Here is a 22204-nt window from a genome sequence, read left to right on the forward strand (position 1 = left end):
ATCTGTAGTGGATCGGAACCAGGAGTTGAGGTTGATGGGTTAGAGTGAGAAGATTCTGCTTCTTTACCATCAACAGGAGCCTTACTACCATAATCTTGCGATCGAGTCGCAATCCTGACATGAGACATCATCAAAATGGGTTCTTCACTGGCATTCGAAGAAGAACCTATCATCTTATTCTCCTGCTCTGGAAATGGATTCTTTAACACAGCAGGAGTGGGAGAACCTTTGACTATTTTCACTACCTCGGCCCGATGAGGGCAGTCTCTCGTAAAATGATCTTCTTCACAAATGAGACAAGGATAACGAGGTTTTCGTTTTTCGTCATTGGTTTCCGATTTTTCTACTTTCTCCTTTGGAGCCTTGTCTGCTTTGGCCTTCTTCTTTCCACCGTTTTTTGGTTTGGCCGTAGATGACTCTACGGCGTGAATGTCGGCGGTGAGTTCAGGAGAAGACTCTCCTGTCGGAGAATCAGGCAAAGTGATAATTGGAGTAGTTGAAGCCTTGGAAGACTTCTTCTTGCTCTTCGTAGTCACGATACCAATCATACCATCAGCGGCATGAGATCCCGAAGGAGCAGCAGCGATTTGGTTTGACTTGGGAAGATCCGGTATTTTCTCGTGTAACGTACCCGACTGAGTATAAACTAAGTCAAGGTATTGTGCTTGAGCAATGACTTGCTCCTCAGTAACTACGCCGGCCTTAGCTACATCTTCAGTAATTCGTGGTAATAATGATTTGACAAACCATTCAGCTAAGATTTGGTCCGGGATAAAAACTTTCACTAATCTCCTTCGACGTCTCCACTCATGGATGTGATCAGAAATGTACGTGGATGTCGATTGTTTTAGCGAAGTTAATAATTCTGTACCATTATCGTATCTGACTGGTAACTGAAAATGAGTTAAGAACGAGGTAGCTAACTGGCTAAAGTTGTAAAAAGAGGCCCGTGGCAACTCAATGTACCACTTGGCCGCGAGACCAATGAGTGTACGCTGGAAAAGACGTAAGCGGATGGAATCATCTGAGATGGAATTTGATGCACACCAGAGGTGGTAAGTCATCACGTGATTGGATGGATCCTCTCCAGACTTACCTTCGAACTTGGGTATATCGCTGGGCAACTTATTTGGCATTGGCGGCCAGAACTGTTGATATTGAATTGGATCGTTCGTTAGGCGCGTCAAGTCGGGTAAATCTAAAGTCGCAATAAATGGTAACTGCCGGTTAGGATCTCTAAAATTCTGAGTCACAATACCAGCCCCAGGAGGAGGATATCCAGGATAACTAGGAACAGGAGTCGCATTTGGGATATTATATCCTCCTGGAAAACCAGGATTAACCGGACCGTACTGGGGTTGCTGAGGTTGTTGATAAGTGTACCCAGGATACGGTTGATACTGGTAAGCCGGTTGTTGGGCAGCTTGCGCAGGTTGATACGGTCCCTGGTACGGAGGTTGAACAAATTGAGGTTGAGTAGTAACAACCGTACTTGTACCAGGTGGTCCTACAGGCATCTGGACTGTGGTTTGGACCGTAGATCCAGACAACGGTACAGATGTCTGAGGAGTGGTTACAGGGACTGTAGAAACCGGAGCTGCCGATACTCCAGAAGTAACCATGGTAGATGTAGCGGTAGTTGCTGCAGCCGTGTGAGGTGGAGTACCAGGTGCAATTGGCGGCTGAGTAACTACCGAAGTTACAGGGGTCTGAACACTTGACTGGACAGGTTGCGGTTGCTGGGGTGGACCAGGAACTACAGGTTGTCCTGCTTGAGGTGCCGACTGTATACTTGGCTGCAACATCTGTTGACCCTGTGACGGATCCCATGTTAACAATCCAGGGTACTGACTCGTAACAGGTTGAGGGTACTGAGATCCATAGCCGTATTGAGGATAGGGTTGATAACTGTAAGGTGCAGTCCCATATGATTGCCCTTGAGGTGGTTGATAACTTTGACCAGGGTATTGACCCGTAGGTTGATAACCTTGAGGTAAATATGAGTACTGGGGTTGACCTTGACCTTGAGGTTGGTACCCTTGACGTTGATACTCTTGGGGTACATACCCTTGGGGTTGATACCCTTGAGGTTGATACCCTTGAGGTTGCCATCCTTGAGGTTGCCATCCTTGAGGTTGATACTGATACTGAGGTTGACTTTGGGTACATATTGAGGCTGGGGTTGATACCCTTGGGGTTGATACCCTTGAGGTTGCCCCCCAGACACGAATGAAGTACCTTGAGGTTGCCCCCCAGGCATTAACGAAGGTTGCCCCCCAGGCGGTAATTGGCCACCTTGAGGTTGGTTAACGGGAGTTGAACCTGACATCATATAAACATCACCTATACTCAATGGTACATTACCACTGTTTCCAACTAATAACCCATGATCAATGGGTCGAGGAGATGCTCCCGCAAAGGTACCAGAAAGTGATTGATACCCAGTAGGAACAGAAGGACCACCATGTAAAAATGATTCAGGACTTTGCGTAAACACAGATGACTGACCAGACATATTTACAGGAGTATGTATTCCTCCGGGTGGAAAAGGAGTACGAGGTGTAGAAAAACCTACTGAGTTGTCTAAAAAATTGGTTAAAGCAAGGTACCAAGGTTCACTTCTAGGAGGACTGTAAAAGATGGATTCACGCTCCCTTAAATCAAGGGTAATTATATCTTCAGAATCAGAAACGACTATTTCTTCCTCTGGAACAAGTTCTTCTATAGCAATTAATCCAACAGGAAGATTTTCGGTGATAATTCTTTCTATTCTTGGTGAATCAGGAACACTAGGAGTTGGAGTAACAGGTTCGGAAATTTCAGGTTCTTCGCCTGTTTCACTGGCAGATGAAAAGCTACCAGTAAGCTCGGAAACTGTAACAGCTTCGGGATTGTAACCTGTTTCTAAACTTTGGTAATCTGGATGGACTACCAAGGCAGACTCTCCTTCTTCAGGTGAACCTACGCTACTATCCCTAGAAGGAGTTACAAGGACCTTTAAAACTTCTAAAGTACTGGGGTCGTCTCGAGGAGGTGAACCCCTAAGTTCACGGGATCTTCTCAACAATTCGGCCACAGAAACAACTTCAGGAGACTGGCCCGCAATGTGATGGGACCGTCTCGGTAATTCCGCCACAATTAATGATTTTAACTACAACACACGAAAACAAAGTAAAAAATTTCAAATCAAACCACCTAAGTCTTCTAAAGAACCAAACAAATTTGAAGCACACGCCTAAATAATCTAGAGTGTCAAAGCACACACAAATAGTATCTTCCGGACCAAAAGCGCTAGTTGGTGATTAGGTCCAACCTCGCAGGATTCAGTACAGAAATGGCGGGTGGAACAGTTACGCCGACAACCTGCTTAATGAATAGACTGGACCAAGTACCTCCACTTTAACCGTCTCGAAGTGAAGCGTACCCCCCAGAAAATCCAAGTGAGTATAGCCGACGTCTGCTCCAGGTACAGTGGGACCTTCCCTCCACCGTCACCTTGGGTAGAATCCTAGATATTATGGCCACTAAGGTTACCAATCACAACAATTACACCTGGGGGAACAGTCTAAACTCCGACAGCACGCAAGGGCAGAGTAACAAGCTCAATCCCCTTACCGGCTCCTTGACAGTAATCCAAGGTTTACCGATAAGTGACCCCTGGCTCCTCGACAATGGTTAATCCGAGGTTTACCGTTTTTAATACGTACTGTCTGGCGTCGTTCCCAACGAGGGAGGAATGATCCCCTCACTGGTTCGGACACGAGCTCGTGCTTCTCCTTTAAGAGGAGCTTTCCCAGAATGTAACTGAAACAATTGGATTTGTTCTACTCAAGATAGACTAACTATTTGGTTTTGTAGTCTTGGAGAGTTAAGTACTCACCTACTCCAAGACCCTAGCCTAAGCTATGTTGGTGCTTAAGAGCCCTAGAAAATAAAAGTTACTAGTTCAATTTTAATTTAAGCGTTACTTTTAAGGTTGTTCTTTAAGTCAAAAGGTGATGGAAGTGAAACTAGTGGTGTGTTGACTCGACTCAAAACCACTACAAAATGCACCTAGGATGATTTATCCACTACTTTTGCTTTTTCAATGAATTGTTTTAACTAAAAAATTGAGAGAATGCAATCTTTATAAAAGCAACTTCTTAATTGAAGACAATCAAAGAAACAATTCGAATTTCTTTTCCAAGCATAAAAACATAACTTCTCTTTACATGCACAAAAAAACTCTTTTCTTCTTTGAAAAACAAAAAGCTACTTAAAACAAGACTTTTAAAGAAGATGTTTTTGTATTTTTGTTTTAACAAAGCAAATAAAACTAATATAACCAAAAATCAATCTTTAATAACTATTAAAATCTATGAAAATCCACTCATAAGCAAACTAAAGGCAAATTTATTCTAAGCAATTCTAACAAGGCCGAAACTAACAATGATTATTCTAAGGTGTTTTACTTGATCACAATCGAATCAAGGACTAGCTTATTGCAGAACCAAAAAACTAGCCAAAACAAAACTCTAATCTTTTTGTTCTTTTTGTAAAATGGAAATCAACACTTTATAAACAAGCAATTCGAAATTTGACCCAAAACAACTTAAATGGCAAGCTGTTCAAACAAGGAGACTTTACGACAGGCCCGACTTCTAAGAAGGTTGACTAACCAGAGAGATCTAAGGCTGGACAACTTTCTACGCTCAAAGTCACTACAGAACCTATCCAAAAATCAAACCCTAGGTCTAAACTTCGTTGAAATCCACTAAAACACTCAAAGCTCACAAAACCAGTTCAGGTGAGAATTCTTGACAGGGTACTAAAGGATCTGGGCAGAAAACACTAAGTAAAATCAAAATCTAAAAGCAATTTAAAGCAAAAATGGAATTTTCTTAACTTTTACAGGAAGACGCAGGCCACCCGTTGTCACAGGTGTGGGCCCGCTCTGTGCAGATGGCAACAGCGCGTCCAAGGACGCACTGTGCAGTACTCAGAGGGTGCGTCCTTCTGGAAAAAGAAAGAAAAACCAAAGCTAACTAAATCTAAAGCTAAGCCACCCAAATACTAATTCTCACAGTCAAAAACCAGAAAATAAAAATGATTTTCTCAAAGCAAAGTTCATATAAAGGAAAAGACTCATTCATTAATGGAATCCCCAGTGGAGTCGCCAATTTGTTGTGGCGGAAAAAGTCATTTGGGCTGACACAACTGACCTCCCTAGGAGTCTAAACTCTCTAGCGACAAACAAGACAAAATGGAGTAATCTTTCTCTAAATATACCTTTTACAACATGAAAAGTACAAGTGTTTAGGCTTACCTTATTCCAAAACGCTGTTGTTGTAGTCCGTCCTTGCCGATCCGGATGAGCTCCTCCTTCAAGTCAATTCCTGCAACCACAAACAATCAAACAATTACCAAGCACTTGTATTTCATATAATAAAACATACATTCAACATGCAGACCAAGGAACACATGAAATAACTCATTAACACAAGCTATTGAGAAAAATAAACCAGTTTGTATTAATAACGAAACAAAGAAACTCTTACAACCTGGCCTTGGTGTTGTGCAAGTTCCTCCCAGGGTCCATCAAGTGTTTTCCTCTACTTTGACAAAGCTCACCCTCTTCCAAGTAGAATCATGTAAAGACAATCTCTCCTCACAAAGGTTCTAATGGAAGACCTAAATCCTGCAGCATTTACCCAAAGAAAATGTATAGCTCCAACCTCCTCTCCTTCTGGCTCAATGCCTTTATTTATAGTGCTGTAAAGAGGTTATTCAGGTCCACTATCAATGGGATCATCCCCCTCTATGGGTGGGATAGCTCCCTTATTGATGGGATAAGTCCCCTCTTAATAGAGATACATGAACCAACTGGAGGCGCATCCATTTCATCAAACTGACCTCTAGAATGTTCTAGAAGTAACCACAAGTAACTTTCTCAAGATAAAACTTGCGCATTTTGCCTTTTACAGAAGGACGCACCTGTCCTTTAACATACAGAGCGTCCATGGACGCAGTTTTTGTGAACATGGCCTGCGTCCCCGCAGGTAAGGCTAGAGAGAACCTGCGACCCCAGAGATAAACATAGTTTTTACAAGACTTTCTCTCTTCTTTGAGTTTGAGATGGATAACAGAGGCATAAGACTTGCCTAAGAGGGTAGCATGACTGTTGATTTGAGCCATACTAACTGTAAGTAGTCAAGGTGACATTTTTTAGTGTAACAAGTCTGGCTATGCACTAAATGTATCTTCTTCTTCTCATTCTCATGAGTGGCTCATTGATTCTGGAGCTTCTTATCACATGGCCAAAAAAAAAGCCATGTTTTCTTCTTTAAATGATTGTAACACCAAAAATATATATGTTGGTGATGATAGATCTCTTAGTGTTGTAGGGAAAGGAACTGTTCATATAGACAATGGTCAATTTAATGATGTATTATGTGTTCCAACCTTATCCTGCAACCTTCTATCTGTATATCAGATAACTCATTCAGGTGAAGGTAAAATCGTTGAATTTTCACCTCATGATGTTGTAATTAAGGACCTAAGAGATCCTAGACAGATTTTAGCTACTGGCATTGTTGATGATTCTACAAGGTTGTATAAGTTTCACAACTTTGGGTCATCAAATCTTCCCTCAGTATTTGTTGCTCATAACGATGAAGTGAGCAAACTTTGGCACGAGCGATTTGGTCACTTAAACTATCGCTCCCTTAAGAATCTATGTAAAGAAAATATGGTGACAGGTCTTCCAATGGTATCTTGCAGAGATGGTGTTTGTTCCGGATGTGTACTCATAAAACATCATCGGGATAGTTTTGAAAAACGTGCCTCTTGGCACGCCTCAACCCCTTTACAGCTTGTGCATAGTGATTTATGTGGTCCACTTCCAGTTGTTTCATTGTCTGGCTACAAGTATTTCGTAACTTTCATTGATGATTTCTCCAGACGCACTTGGGTATACTTCTTAAAACTCAAGAGTGAAGTATTTAACATGTTCTTGGCCTTTAAGGCCTTTGTTGAAAAACAATCTGGACATCAAATTCTTAAGCTAAGATCTGATAATGGCGGAGAATATGTTAACAGCAAATTCATCAACTTTTGCACTGAGAATGGAATTCAAATGCAACATACTATTCCATATACTCCATAACAAAATGATGTGGCTGAAAGGAAGAATCGCACCTTAAAGGAAATGGCTAATTGTATGCTTCAATCCAAAGGACTTGGTCTTAATTTTTGGGCAAAAGCAATTAATTGTGCAAATTATATAATAAATCGCACTCCTACTAAGGTTTTAAAGAATATCACTCCAGAAGAAGCATGGAGCTCAATTAAACCAGATGTAAGTCACTTTCGTGTTTTTGGAAGTGAAGCATGGGCCCATATTCCAAATGAGAAGCATAAAGCTTTAGAACCTAAGAGTGAAAAATGTATTTTTGTTGGATATCCTGAAGATGTCAAAGGATATAGACTTATTCCACTTAAGTCCAAAAATGTTATCATTAGAAGAGATGTAAAATTTGCTGAAAATATATCGGCCTACGAGCCTAGTTCGGTGGATGTGCCACCTCTCCCTATCTCATCTACTTTTGAAAATATTTCTTCTTCAAATGATGAAAGCGAGGATGACAATCCTCCCCCACCTTCTCAGGATCCTCCTTCAACTCCTCAGCTTCCAAAATGGGTCCGTGCTACTCGGGATGCAGCAGGTGATCTTGTCGGTGATCCTAGAGATCAGAGATGTACACGTTCTCAATTTGATAGAGCCTCTTCTTTACTGGCTCAAGCTTCAGTGAATTATGATCTTGACACCTTTGCAGAAGCTTCAGGCCATCCAGATTGGGAAGCAGCTATGAATGAAGAATATCATTCATTATTGGCAAATGATACATGGGATCTTGTTCCTCTACCAAAGGGATGAAAACTTGTTAGATGCAAATGGGTTTACAGAACCAAGTATGGACCAGATGGGAAAGTTGATAAACATAAAGCTCGTCTTGTTGCTAAGGGTTTTTCACAAGTTGAAGGCATTGACTACACTGAAACCTTCTCCCCTATTGCCAAAATGAACTCTATCCGCCTTGTTCTTTCCCTTGCTGCTTCTTTCAAATGGGAAGTCCATCAGATGGATGTTAAATCTGCCTTCTTGCATGGGGACTTGCATGAAGAAATATATATGGAACAACCTATTGGCTTTATACAAACAGACTCCAGCATTGTATGTCGGCTTAAGAAATCCCTTTATGGTCTCAAACAAGCTCCTCGAGCTTGGTATGCCAAAATGGATAACTTTCTTTTAGAAACTGGCTTTTCTAGGTGTCATTCTGACAATACTGTCTACACCAAGAAAGTGGGCAAGTCTCTTATCATTCTTGTTCTTTATGTTGATGATCTTACCCTGACTGGTAGTGATCCCAACCTTATAAACCATGTGAAGTCTAGCCTTAAAAGGAAGTTTGAAATGACAGACTTAGGACACTTACATTAATTTCTTTGTCTTCAAGTCTTGCAATCCAAGGAAGGTATTTCCCTTTCCCAGTCCAAGTATGCCTGTGATATTCTACGCCATTTTCACATGGAAGACTTTAAGCCAGTCGCTTCTCCCTTTCAGTCTGGAGTCAAACTTTCAGTCACTTGTACTTCTCCTGAAGTTGATGCTACCTTATATCGTCAACTTGTAGGAAAACTTTTGTATCTAACCCATACTTGTCCTGACCTTTCCTTTGATGTTGGCCTTGTTGCTCGGTTTATGAAAAACCCACATGAAAGTCATTGGAAAGCAGCTAAAAGAATACTTCGTTATGTTCGAGGTATAGTTCAGTTTGGGATTCATTACAGTGCCGAAGCATCTCCTCTATTGGTTGGTTTCACTGATTCCGATTGCGTTGGTGACCCTGATGATCGGAAGTCTACTGCAAGTTATGTGTTCACTCTTGGTTCAGGACCTATTACATGGGATTACAAGAAACAAGGTGTCATTTCTCTTTATTCAACAGAAGCAGAGTATCGTGGTGCCGTAGAAGCCAGTAAGGAAGCCTTGTGGCTTCGTCAGATCCTGTCAGAGTTTGGCTTTCAGCAGCAGCATCCGACTACACTTTGGTGTGATAATCAAAGTGCCATTCAACTATGCAAAGATCCAGTCCAACATCAGCGCAGCAAACACATTGAACTGCACATGCACTTCATCAGAAAGCTCATTCACGACCATGTTCTTGAAGTGCAATATTGCTCAACAGATGATCAAGTTGCAGACATCTTTACAAAGGCTCTCACAGAGGCGAAGTTTACTAAACTTCGATTTATGGCTGGAGTTCAGGAAGTTGTCACTAAGGGGGGATAGGCTCTAGTGCCTCCTTCCTTCTCCTATTGTGTCATAGTTGTAAATCCTTCAATCCTATCCCAAGTTGTTCTTAAGGGGGGATGTTAGGATATTCTGACACATAGGAAATAGTTAAGTATAACTTGGTCTAGTGTAGAGTTAGGTAAAGTGTGTTTCTTTACTATGTACATTTTGTAACTTACAATCCGACGGTCACGATATGTAGTGATCCGATGGTTCATTCTCTCCTCGGTATTACCGACACTTGATCCATGGCTTAACACCCGATTGGTCCATGATCTCTATTTAAAGAGCATGGAGGGTCATTTGTAGGGTAACCGTTCATGAGAGAAGCTTATGTAAATTTTCATTCTTTTATTAATAAATTGCCTGAAGTGGCCGCGTTGGCTCAGGCCGTGGACTGTTTCCCTCTTTGAGGGTTTTAACCACGTGAACAATACTGGTGTATTGATCTGTGATCTGTTTGTGAGCGGTGTCCTTTGGTATTCTGTCTGAGGAACTTACCCTGTAAATTCCTACAAAATCCCTTCCAATTAGGTCACACATCAACCAAATCAATGAGGATTAAATATGCTTCAAGGAGCTTCCAACTACAAATTTTGACCCCCAACTTCGACTTGCAATTTCCGGCCTTCTAGAAGTTGCATAAACCCTAACATTCGCAAGTGTGAGAGAATAGAGCCAAAAAAAAAACTTTCTTTCTTCTTCTTGGTTTCTCCTTCCTTCCTAGACCTTTGCTCTTGATTTCGCCTTCTTCCCAACTTCAGATCGAACTTCTTCTTTAGAGAGATCGAATTGGTGCTAAATAATGTTGATGTTTCTTCTATTTATACACATGTGTGGGGTTTGACTACTCTCTTTTAGGCCGACATATCACTACTAGGACCGACTTGTGCTTGTAGGCTCATAGAAATTTCTAGACTCAAAATCAACATCTTTTACATGTTACAAGTTGCTCGATAGGGTCTTATAAAATTGACAAGGCCTCTCTTGACTGAAGAAAAATATTACTATGACATGAAAAACCCTAGAATCATGAAGAACATGCCTAACCTAGATGGCCATCAAAATGGAGCATGAAACCCATGCTTAAAATAATATATATATATATATATATATATATAGATATATATATATATATATAGATATATATATATATATATATATATATATATATATATATATATATATATCTAATTAAATTTTTTTTTTCTTATAACATAAGATATACATAATGATTTGAATACATTGACAATTATGAAGACCAAAACTAGTTATATTTTCCAACATTCCTCAGTTAGTTTGGTGAAGAAGGGATACATGACAGTTTGGTGAAGGAGGGATACATGACTCTGCTCTTCAGGAATCAAGGACCACGAGCTTCATCCATCATAAGATAACTTCTGGCCTATTTCTCTGTGCAACGTCATTTACAAAATCATTTCAAAGACTATTGTTGGTCGTATGCATAGAACTCTCTCGTGCTACATCACCCCAGAACAACATGGTTTTCTCTTGGACAGAGTCATTCATGATCTTGTGGCAAATGCACAGGAAGGAATGCACTCGATTCACACCAAACATCTTGAAGCTGCTACACTATAGATTGATCTTTAAAAAGCATATCACTGTCTGGACTGGGGTTTTCTCCGACTCATCTTTATTAAGATTGGTTTACACCCTAGATGTGTTAATTGGATTATGGCCTGTGTGGATAATGTAAACTATGTTGTCATTATTAATGGGTATCCAACAAGGTTCTTTCGGGCTAGCAGGGGTCTCCGACAGGGATGTTCACTATCCCCTCTTTTATTCATTCTTGTCATGGACTGTCTAAGTTTGCATATTAAAAAAGCGGTCCTGGAGGATCAATTTCAGCCACTGAAGATGGGCAATAACATCAACATTTCACATAACCTCTTTGTTGACGACATTCTTATTATGGGTATGCTCTGTCGTTTTTCTTGGTTTTACCTTTTTCACATTTTTAGTAGATTTGCTAATGCATATGGATTGCACATGAATGTTAATAAATCTATTATATATCATGGACAATCTGACTTGGAGATTGTTGCATATATCAAAGATTTATTTGGTATTGAGGCAAGGCCTATACAAAATGGTTTGAAATATCTTGGTTATCGTATCAAACCCACTTACTACATAATCATTGATTGGCAATGGCTTGCTGATTGATTCTTCAAAAGGATCTCTGTCTGGGAGTTTAGATGCCTATCTTTAGGGGGACGGGTTATCCTCACACAAGTTGTTCTGTCGCAAATGGGGGTCTATTGGGCTCATCTCTTCCATATCCCTACTTCCATCATTAACAATCTAAACCGCCTCATGGCAAACTTCATTTGGGGGGGAAGCCCAAACAGGAAAAAATATCACTTGACCAAATTATCAAACATCACTCTCCCAAAGGGTATGGGTGGTTGGGGAATCATGGACCTTCGTTGTTTCAGTGGAGCATTGCTCATAAAATCCCTGTGGAGGGGTTTATTTGGAGCTAGCACATGGAGCAAGATCATTCTACGCAAGTATCTAAAGGATAAAGATTTCAGCGTTTGGTATAGAAATGGCACCATTGGCATCAAACAAGGATTTGCTTTCTGGCTAAGTTTCCTGAAAGTTGAAAAGTTTTTTATCCACCACCTTGCATGGAGATTTCAGTCAGGCAATCATATTCTTATTAGCATTGACCCAATCTTGGGTGCTAGAATGGATTTCACCATCTCTAAGAGAATTATCCAACATCTGAATGGGTGAAGCATTTTCTTTTGGGGTCAAGTTATAAATGGCTAGCATGGACCGCTCCCTATATGGAAAAAAGCCCAGGAATTGGGGTTCACTGGCCAAAGGAATGAGAGTGTAATCAGACTATATCTATAATGAAGCATCTCGACATTTGTTGCACAGGATCGCCGGACAAAATTGTATGGTCGGGAAGGATGGCAACTGATAACATTATAGTTGCTAACACATACTATGCTCTATCCAACATGGTCGCCAGACAGGGGGAACACCAAATTTTATACACCTTTTGGAAAACTAAAGCTCCTATAAAAGTTATACTTTTCATATGGCTAGTATATCATAATAAAAATCTTGTATGGGAGAATCTGCAGAAAATAAGTTGGCATGGCCCCGGGATATGCACTATATGCAAAAATGACATTGAAGATAATGACCACATCTTTCTGCACTGCCAATATACTATTCAGGTATGGAAAAAGATAGCTTCCCTCTTTGGTTTCCCGTACATTCAACATACCTGCATCAGGGACTCAATAAAATGGTGGAGTGCTCAAAAATCTGCCTGGAGAGCCATTCCCCTTTTCCTCTTCTGGGAAATCTGGAATTGGAGAAACAGAAGTATATTCTAGAACTCTAGGGAAGATTTCTTTTTGGTCATTGAAAGAATCACCACTAATCTTTCAATTTTTTCTGCACAACCACCATGCACTAATATCAGTCCACAAATGCATAATAATGTACAATTCATATACCCTATGGGGTTTTTTGATGGGGTTGCCCAAAGGAACTCCTGTGCATGTGGATTTTGGATTGCTATGACTACTGATTTGTCATACATGGTCTACTGGAATAGTGGTGGTGGTACCAATACCAAAACTGAAGCATTAACACTCCGGGGGCTCCTATGGTTCAACAGTGTCCTTGGGAACCCCATTTTGCACATTTATGGAGACTCGAAGATTATCATTGATCAAGTCATGGGGAGGGAATCCATCAATAACCCCATGCTTTAGTGATGGCTGGATAGGATCAAATTTCTATGGCAACTACACGGCTGCTCCACAATCCAACATATTGGAAGGAATCTGAACAAGGAAGCAAACAGATTATCCAAGAAAGGCTTACTGGGAACGATTGGCAAATGGTATTTGGAGATCACTTGGGAAAAATACATTTTTGATATGGGCGACTTTCCATTTCCGTGTTAAAAGACTATCTTCTTGTTCACACTCTTTTTTGTAATTTTGGTATATATGTCTATAATCTATTTCCTCCTGCACATTGAGAGAATGTGGCATACAGTCATGACTATATATGTTTTGATGATATAGCTTCTTTAGATGTATAAGATATGTTGAAAATGTCTCTTAACTGTATTGATCTTTTTTATCCTGGGCTTCGGGTGGTGATCAGAACACACCATATCCTCTTTATCAAGTGATTTGGGATGATCATAATCAATCTATAGAAGGTTGACTTTACTGTCATATAGTTTATCTATTAATATATCATCATGCTTTTTTCTTACTAAAAAAATCAATTAGTAAGGTAAAATATTGTAAAATTTGTATTTTGGTGAAGCAATTTTGTGAGATATTCACATACAAAACCCCTCTTTTTGTTGCTCAGTTATATCTTCTTCAAAAAATCATATATTTCTATTGGGAAAAAAAAAAAAAAAAACTTAAAATTTTTTAATAAATTAATTTTATAATATCAGATATATTTGTTGCAAATCATATACAATACAAATACTCTTTAGTTATTAAAAATACGTACCAAAACTTTAAAAAATTTCAAACCCCAAAATTTCAAAACATTTTATCTAATAACAAAGAAAATAATACAATTAATAATATCCCCAGATTTTACTGCTTTCACTGTTTTTGCGGTAAGAATGGGGATTGAATTTCTACGAACTAAACAAAATTTCAATAATATCCGGATTTTCCTGTTTGTACTGTAATTAAAAAATACAAATTACATACGAAAACTTTGGAAAGGATATAAAACCCCAAAATATGAGGACGTTTTATGCGGGAACAATGAAAACCGTACAATCTAAATCGAAGGCCAGTAGAAATGAAAACCGTACGATTAAAAGTGGCTGGAAATCGGGTAAAAAAAATTCAAAAAATCTTGCAGAGACAGTATTTGAATCGTGTTTTGGTGGAAATGGATTTAGCACCATCAAAGACGTCTAGAACACCTAAAATTTTGAAGTTTAACAACTATAACTTAAATTTACAAAAATCCGCAAGGATTTTATCATAATATGACTAGAATTTCCATAACTTTTTGGGCAACTGGCTAGTTAGACTACTGCCTTATTTATGCTTTGATGTTAATGGGGGCAGTTGGAAATTCGGAAAACCTAGCCCAATGATGTTTAAGGCGAGACCAGTGGGACCAGATTAGTTTAAGCTTTTCACTACCGACACACGGTGAGTTTGTCGGCTCTGGAAGAGTCAAGCATGCCTGTCCTGCCCATGCATCAATTATTTCCCGTTAGATGTCGGAAATTCGAAAGGGTACAGTTAAGCGTGAATTCTACTACGTGACAACATTGTATGACGGAATGCCAATAGATTCTCCCGTTAGATGTCGGAAACTTCAGGTGAAAGGCTTGGAAAGTCAAGTTTAGCCTTCTCCTTTCCCGTTAGAGCGATCCAGATGTGGGAAATTCCACGTGGAAACCGGAGTTTGGCTTTGCTCTATTGCAGTTAGATGTCGGAAACTCTGTGCGAACTGCTTTCTCGTTAAATGACAGAGTACTTTCAAATGCACCAAACCCACGAATGCATTCACCGCGCCAGCTGCTGTCCTATAAACGCCAACGCCCCCAAGCTGTTTTTATCCCTGGCAATCTATCAGTTGTGGGGATTGAATTTCTACTCGGTTCATTAAATGTAACCAAATTTCGGTGAAGTTCCCAAAGATTGTCTCGTTCAACGTTTCCTCTTTTCTCGGGTCAAGTCGTGAGGTCCCTCCGGCTCTTCCTTTTTCCAAATCCGTAAAATTTACAGATTTTTTTAATGTATGAAGCCCACTAACCTTCTAACCACTCTATGAGATAAAGTCAATAGAAAGTGTTGATACATGAGCCATATAAATTGTAAATTATAATTTTATAATTTATATACAATTTCACGTTTCAAATGTTTTATAATTGGATTTTATATTTTGTTAAAAGACAAAGAAATTATTTTCAATCGAATTATAATTATTTCACTGTAATATATTTTTATAAAATAAGTACAAATTCACAGGTCGATGCTATATTTCAACGACTCAATTTATAATTATAACCATTTCTAATCACATTTATACAAACCAGAAAAAACAAAACTGAGAACATTAAAAAAAATGCTATATTTCAACCACTCAATTTATAATTATAACCATTTCTAATCACATTTATACAAACCAGAACTGAGAACATTAAAAAAATGCTGTAAAGAGATACACAGCATGGTTTTTAGATTTGGAAGACCGACATATAATTTAAGACAACGATGGATACTCTTTTTTCCGAGAACTAGAAAAACGAGCGGCGATGTGCTTGCAGTCAAGACACCGCCATTTAGTTTTTAGAAAGATTTCCAATTCACACACACGGGTCTTTATACGAGGAGTGCTGCTGCGATTATAAATAGAGGGGGCAATTACAACAAAAACTCACAGCATTTGAAGGAAGTTGGAGTGGTAGAGTGAGAAACTCAGAGCCTAATCTGAAGTTGGAGTGATAGAGTGAGAAATGGATCTTCTTCTTCTCCTCGTGTTCATGCTTGTGATGATGGGTGTAGCAATGCCTACTCATTCTCAACAGACGGGTGGATTCACTTCTGTTCAAAGTATGATGGGGAAACCCTCTCTCTTCCCATCCTCCATAGCCGGGTATCATGAAAAAAGGGATGTGGAGGCACTTCTGAGCTTCCGGAAGGGCATCACATTCGATCCATATGGATCGCTCTCCAACTGGACGGCCAATAACTCACATAACGTCTGCCTGTGGAACAGAATTTCGTGCAGGCCAAACACCAAACGAGTGGTTTCAATTTCACTCCATGAGCGCTCGTTGAATGGTACACTCTCCCCGTATATTGGGAACCTCTCTCTTTTGCGGTTTTTAGATCTTTCCGGTAATGCTTTGAGTGGGAGAATTCCAGCAGAGTTTGGGCAGCTGAAAGCGCTACGAATACTTCACCTCTCCGGTAATGCTTTGACAGGGAGTATACCAACTTCTATCGGCAACTGCGCTTTGCTGCAAACGTTGGATCTTAGTGTCAACCAGTTGAGGGGTTCTATCCCAGCAGAATTCGGTCGTCTGGTCCACCTGGAATATCTCTGGTTGTCCAACAATGTTCTGAGTGGAAGCATCCCAACTTCTCTCGCCAACTGCACTTCATTTACAGAATTGTTTGCTGACTCCAACAATTTGAGTGGTCCAATCCCAGCAGAATTCGGTCGTCTGGTCCAGTTGGAAAGACTCTGGTTGTCCCAGAATGCTCTAAGTGGAAGCATCCCAACTTCTCTCGCCAACTGCACTTCACTTACAGAATTGCTTGCTGACTCCAACAATTTGAGTGGTCCAATCCCAGCAGAATTCAGTCGCCTGGTCAGCTTGGAAACATTCTACTTCGGCGACAATAGTATAAGTGGAAGCATTCCGGCTTCAATTGGCAACTGCACTTCACTCTCTGAGTTGAAGGGTAGCGGAAACAAATTGAGTGGTCCAATCCCTTCACTTATGGGTTTGATGAAAAGCATAACTATTCTTGATTTATCTAACAACTCTCTCAGTGGCCACATCCCTCCTACCCTATTCAATTGTACTCACCTACAAGTGTTGTCCCTAGCGACTAACAACCTTAGAGGTAGCATTAATCCCCCCAATATTATTACCAATACGGAATTGACCTATCTCGACTTATCAAACAACCAGTTAATTGGATCTCTCCCGCGTAACATAGGTCAATTAAGCGGTCTTCAATCTCTCATTTTATCAAATAACAATTTGACCGGATCTCTCCCGCTTAGTATAAGTAACTTAAAGTATTTACGAGTACTAGATCTATATAATAATAATATTCTGGGCACTATACCTAATATTATTAGTTTGGATTACCTTGTAATTTTAGATTTATCAAAGAACAATTTAGAAGGATCAATCCCTGAACTTAATGGCAGTTGTATCATTTTAAAATTTTTTTCTGTTCACACTAATAAAATTTCTGGGACTTTGCCAATGTTTTTGGCTAATTGTACTGGAATTCAGTATTTAGATTTAAGGAAAAACAATTTGACAGGGCAACTTCCTCACTACCTAGAATCTTTTTCATTGAAAATTTTAAACTTTGGCTATAATAATTTTCATGGTGGCATCCCTGAATGGGTAACAAATTTCACCTCTTTGTATGTATTGGATTTATCCAATAATAATTTTAGTGGAAGAATGCCATTACATTTTGAAAGACTTCAAGGATTTGTAAATTCAAATTCAAACTATATTCCCTTTCCAGAAGAAATCACAGTTCACATGAAAGGATGTGAGTATACTCTGCCATACATCTCAACTACAAACACAATACTTGATTTGTCCAACAATAATCTTGTAGGACAAATCCCTGCAAGCATAGGAACTTTGATAGCCATGCGATTGCTAAATTTATCTGGCAACCAGTTGGAAGGGCTAATACCTGCATCTCTTAGCAACATATCTACTCTGGAGCAGTTAGACTTGAGGAAGAACAATTTGAGTGGACATATTCCTGAAGAGCTCTCTAAGCTACACAGTTTGGCTGTTTTGGATGTTTCATCTAATAGCCTTTGTGGGCCAATCCCCAAAGGAACACAATTTTCCACATTCAGTGCAACATCATTTCAAAAGAATAAGTGCTTATATGGGTGTCCTTTAGATTCATGCAGTGAAAAGGAAAACCCAGTGGGAGAAGGTGACAATAATAGTAGCAGTGCCCATATGAAAATGGGATGGTTTGAGCATCTAGATGAAAAGATGTCATTAATGGCATTGGGGATCGGTTTTGGGATTGGAATTTGGGGAGTAGTTGGTGTATTTATCTTTTGCAACAGAGCTAGACATTGGGTGTTGGGTCTACCACCTAACAAACCACAACTCTTCTATGGAATGTATCGATTCCGTACATAAAGAACCAAGTAATGGATGTTGGCTCTAGTATGTGGTGAATTAAATTGTCATGTAATCTCCCAATGATATTTTTGGCATACTATCTTATCACATATATAATTTTTAGTGTGATCAATGTCTTATTGCATTTCCATATTAATCTCAATTTTGTTTATAACTCTTAATCATTTTTTATCATGTTCAATTAATTTCCAATCAAAAAACATAAATATTACATTCTCTCATAGTTCTTGGCATCTCATTTTACAAACAAGCCACACCTAGCTTTTTTATGCTTATATCTTTTTCACAGTATTTTAATATGCCATATGCAAAAACCAGTTTTTTGAACATTCCAAATTATTGATAAAAATGGTAAACTTTCTTCCCACCACTAGAATATGGAATCTTGCAATAATATAAATATCTCTAAAAAGCTTAAACGCGGTGGAATCTTCATTATAATGACCCAGTTTGAAATCGGAAAGGAATGTGATTGCTTGACCATGGTTATGTAACCATACGTCTTGAATATTACGTTTGCAACGGGCCTACCTGGAAAGAGATATCCTATGATATAAATACATTCATCAACTCCATTATAAAGACTGATTGTATTTACAAAACCGATTAAAGAGAAGCTAAGTGCTGTACAGATCATAGGGTAATCGCAGCGTGTGTGAATATATATATATATATGTGTGGGGGATAACGCCTCATTGATTTCTATTTTGGTATCATCATTTAATTGGGGATCTACCTCTGTTCAAATTCATCATTTAATTGCGGAGGTCCCATCTTTATTCAAATTAATCATTTTAATGATGGGATTGCATTTTTATTTTTATCATTAAAGTTTCGATGAAAACATATAAAGGTAATAGTTTAAAAACGTTCGATTTATTTATTTTTATTACACAAAGAATTTTAACAAAATTTTTGAGTGATTTGTTTATTAAATCTTTAAATTTAATTCAAGAAAATTTAAAATATTCTATTTCAATAAGTGAGAATTTCTTTGTGGCCAGTGTATTCAAGAATGGTGACCTTTCAGTTTTATATGTTATTTATTTTTATCACACAGAGAACTTTAACAAAAACTTTGCGTGATTTGTTTATTAAACCTTTGAATTTGATTTAAGAAAATTTAAAATATTCTATTTCAATAAATGAGAACTTCTTTGTGGCCAGTATATTCAAGAATGGCGACCTTTCTTTATCATCATTTTTATTATGTCTTTTTGGAGACATTACGTAAAATTGGAAGGATAGAGAGAAGATTAGCATGGCCGATTAACATGGCCTTTGCTCAAGTATTTCGCACACAATTAAGAAAAATGGCTTTTTTCTGAGTATTTTTCACACAAATTGAAAAAGTCCAACTTTTTAACCTATCAATTTTATCATATCAAATTCTAAAATATTTTCAAAATCTTTAATTAAATTAAAGTTCATCCTTTATCATCTTTATTAAAAAATGTTCACTATTCAATTTTATACCCATGAAACAAGTTCGATTAAAAAGTAAATTAATTTAACGTTCATGGGAATTTAACATATATCTTTGTTAAAAAATCCCTCCGTATATATGTTCATTACAGGTTTGCTCAGTTTATGTCCATTACAAATTTGGACATTCAATGAGTATGCAGTAAATTCAATACTCTTATGTTAGGTGAATTTAATTCTCTTAATAATAATAATAGATATACAAAATCCGTATGGATATAAAGATAATATAATGATTGATTTTTAAAATTATTTAATGGTATTTATTATAAAGGTAATTTTTTTTTTTAAATTGAATTATTCAGATTATAAATAAGCTATGTTGTATTAGATTATAAATGAGCTATGTTATATTATATTAGGAAAACTATAAAATTTATGTTGTGCTATAAAATATTATGTGAATTATGAAATTTAAGTTAAAATTTTATAAATTAAATTAAAAATCCAAAAAAATCTATAAATTTGATTTTAAAATTTCAAAAAAAAATTATAAAAAGTTTTTTGTTACTAGTTAATGGTAATCCCACTAAGCAGGTCTGTGCAGATTGCACACCACAAAGAAAAATAGACCCTTATGAATCTAAACTTTCATGTAAATCTTCACACCGATATAATACGTTTGCCTGTGGAACGGAATTTCGTGCACACCAAACACGAATCTTAGGAACCTCTTTCTTTTGGGGCATTTAGATCTTTCCGGTAATGCTTTGAGTGGGAGAACAATTTAGAAGGATCAATACCTAAACATAATGGCAGTTGTATCTCTTTAAATTTTTTTTTTGCTCACACTAATAAAATTTCTGGGACTTTGCCAATGTTTTTGAATAATTGTACTAGAATTGAGTATTTAGATTTAAGGAAAAACAATTTGACAAGGCAACTTTCTCACTATTTTGAATCTTTTTCATTGTTGTCAATTTTAAACTTTGGCTATAATAATTTTCATGGTGGCATCCTTGAATAGGTAACAAATTTAACCTATTTGTATGTATTGGATTTATCCAATAATAAATTTAGTGGAAGAATGCCATTACATTTTGAAAGACTTCAAGGATTTGTAAATTCTTCAAACTATCTTCCCCTTGAAGAAGAAATCACAGTTCACATGATTTGTCCTCTCTTCTACAGACACAATACTTGATTTGTCTAACAATAATCTTGTAAGACAAATACCTGCAAGCATAGGAACTTTGAGAGACATGCGATTGCTAAATTTATCTAGCAACCAGTTGGAAGGGCTAATACCTGCATCTCTTAGTAACATATCTACTTTGGAGCAATTAGACTTGAGCAAGAATAATTTGAGTGGACAGATTCCTGAAGAACTCTCTAAACTATACAATTTGGTTGTTTTGGATGTTTCATCTAATAGCCTTTGTGGGCCAATCCCCGGAGGAACACAATTTTCCACATTTAGTGCAACATCATTTCAAAAGAATAAGTGCTTATATGGGTGTCCTTTAGATTCATGCAGTGAAAAGGAAAACCCAGTGGGAGAAGGTGACAATAATAGTAGTAGTGCCCATATGAAAATGGGATGGCTTGAGCATCTAGATGAAAAGATGTCATTAATGGCCTTGGGGATCAGATTTGGGATTGGAATTCGGGGAGTAGTTGGTGTATTTATCTTTTGCAACAAAGCTAGACATTGGGTGTTGGGTCTACCACCTAACAAACCACAACTCTTCTATGGAATGTATCGATTCCCTACATAAAGAACCAAGTAATGGGTGTTGGCTCTATTATGTGGTGAATTAAATTGTCATGTAATCTCCCAATGATATTTTTGGTATACTATCTTCTCACATATAGAATTTTTAGTGTGATCAATGTCTTATTGCATTTCCATATTAATCTCAATTTTGTTTATAACTCTTAATCATTTTTTATCTTGTTCAATTAATTTCCAATCAAATAACATAAATATTACATTATATAAATGATATAACTTGGGAAAAAAAATTACAATGATAAATATATTCACAACTTCATTACCATTTTTATTAATATATATTTATTTTGATATAAAAAATTGCTATATATTTCATATTTAATAATAATAATAATGAAAACTAAAAATATGAATCTTTCACAGACATTAATATATATTAATGGTGTAGTCTAACTTACAGACTAGAAAGTTTTTTTCACAGGAACTCAACAATGCAATTTCAAGCTAAAATGTGATTTTTTGTTGTTCAAAATACATTTTTGAATACATAGATTCAACACCCCCAAACACTTAAATTCTACATATTAAACAACTTAGGCACTTTAATTATACCGATTAAAAAAATTAAACTCAAGTTTTTTTAAAATCTCTATTAGATTTTGCTTAAAATTAACCATAAAAATGTCATAATACTATGCTTATTTTAATTAGTAAAATTAATATTTACAATTTCTTTTAATTAACATAAGATCAATTCCATCTTTTATTATTAAAATAA

The 22204-nt window shown here is 37.6% G+C and overlaps 1 protein-coding gene and 1 pseudogene across 1 annotated transcript; both read left to right on the forward strand.

Annotated features, from left to right (window-relative positions):
• Positions 1–15790: 15790 nt before the first annotated feature.
• On the forward strand, positions 15791–21469 carry LOC149184116 (uncharacterized). Its single transcript, XM_089415233.1, has 2 exons — positions 15791–18255; positions 20883–21469. Exons 1-2 carry the CDS (start codon positions 15852–15854, stop codon positions 21467–21469), a joined length of 2991 nt encoding a protein of 996 aa, XP_089271359.1. The 5' UTR covers positions 15791–15851.
• Positions 19478–19592, forward strand: LOC149184117 (U6 spliceosomal RNA; annotated as a pseudogene).
• Positions 21470–22204: the final 735 nt, after the last annotated feature.

The sequence above is a fragment of the Pinus tabuliformis genome, chromosome 3_2, assembly GCF_031772625.1.
Source record: "Pinus tabuliformis cultivar Carrire ecotype Pingquan chromosome 3_2, CPIR1, whole genome shotgun sequence".
In the NCBI taxonomy this organism is placed as follows: Eukaryota; Viridiplantae; Streptophyta; class Pinopsida; order Pinales; family Pinaceae; genus Pinus; species Pinus tabuliformis.

What these genes read in the sequence shown, in the direction of transcription:
- LOC149184116 (XM_089415233.1), top strand. Translation starts at nt 15,852, where the DNA reads ATGGATCTTCTTCTTCTCCTCGTGTTCATGCTTGTGATGATGGGTGTA. An exon ending in CTATGGAATGTATCGATTCC is followed by an intron (nt 18,256 to 20,882) that starts GTACATAAAGAA and finishes TCTCTTCTACAG; the next exon opens with ACACAATACTTGATTTGTCT.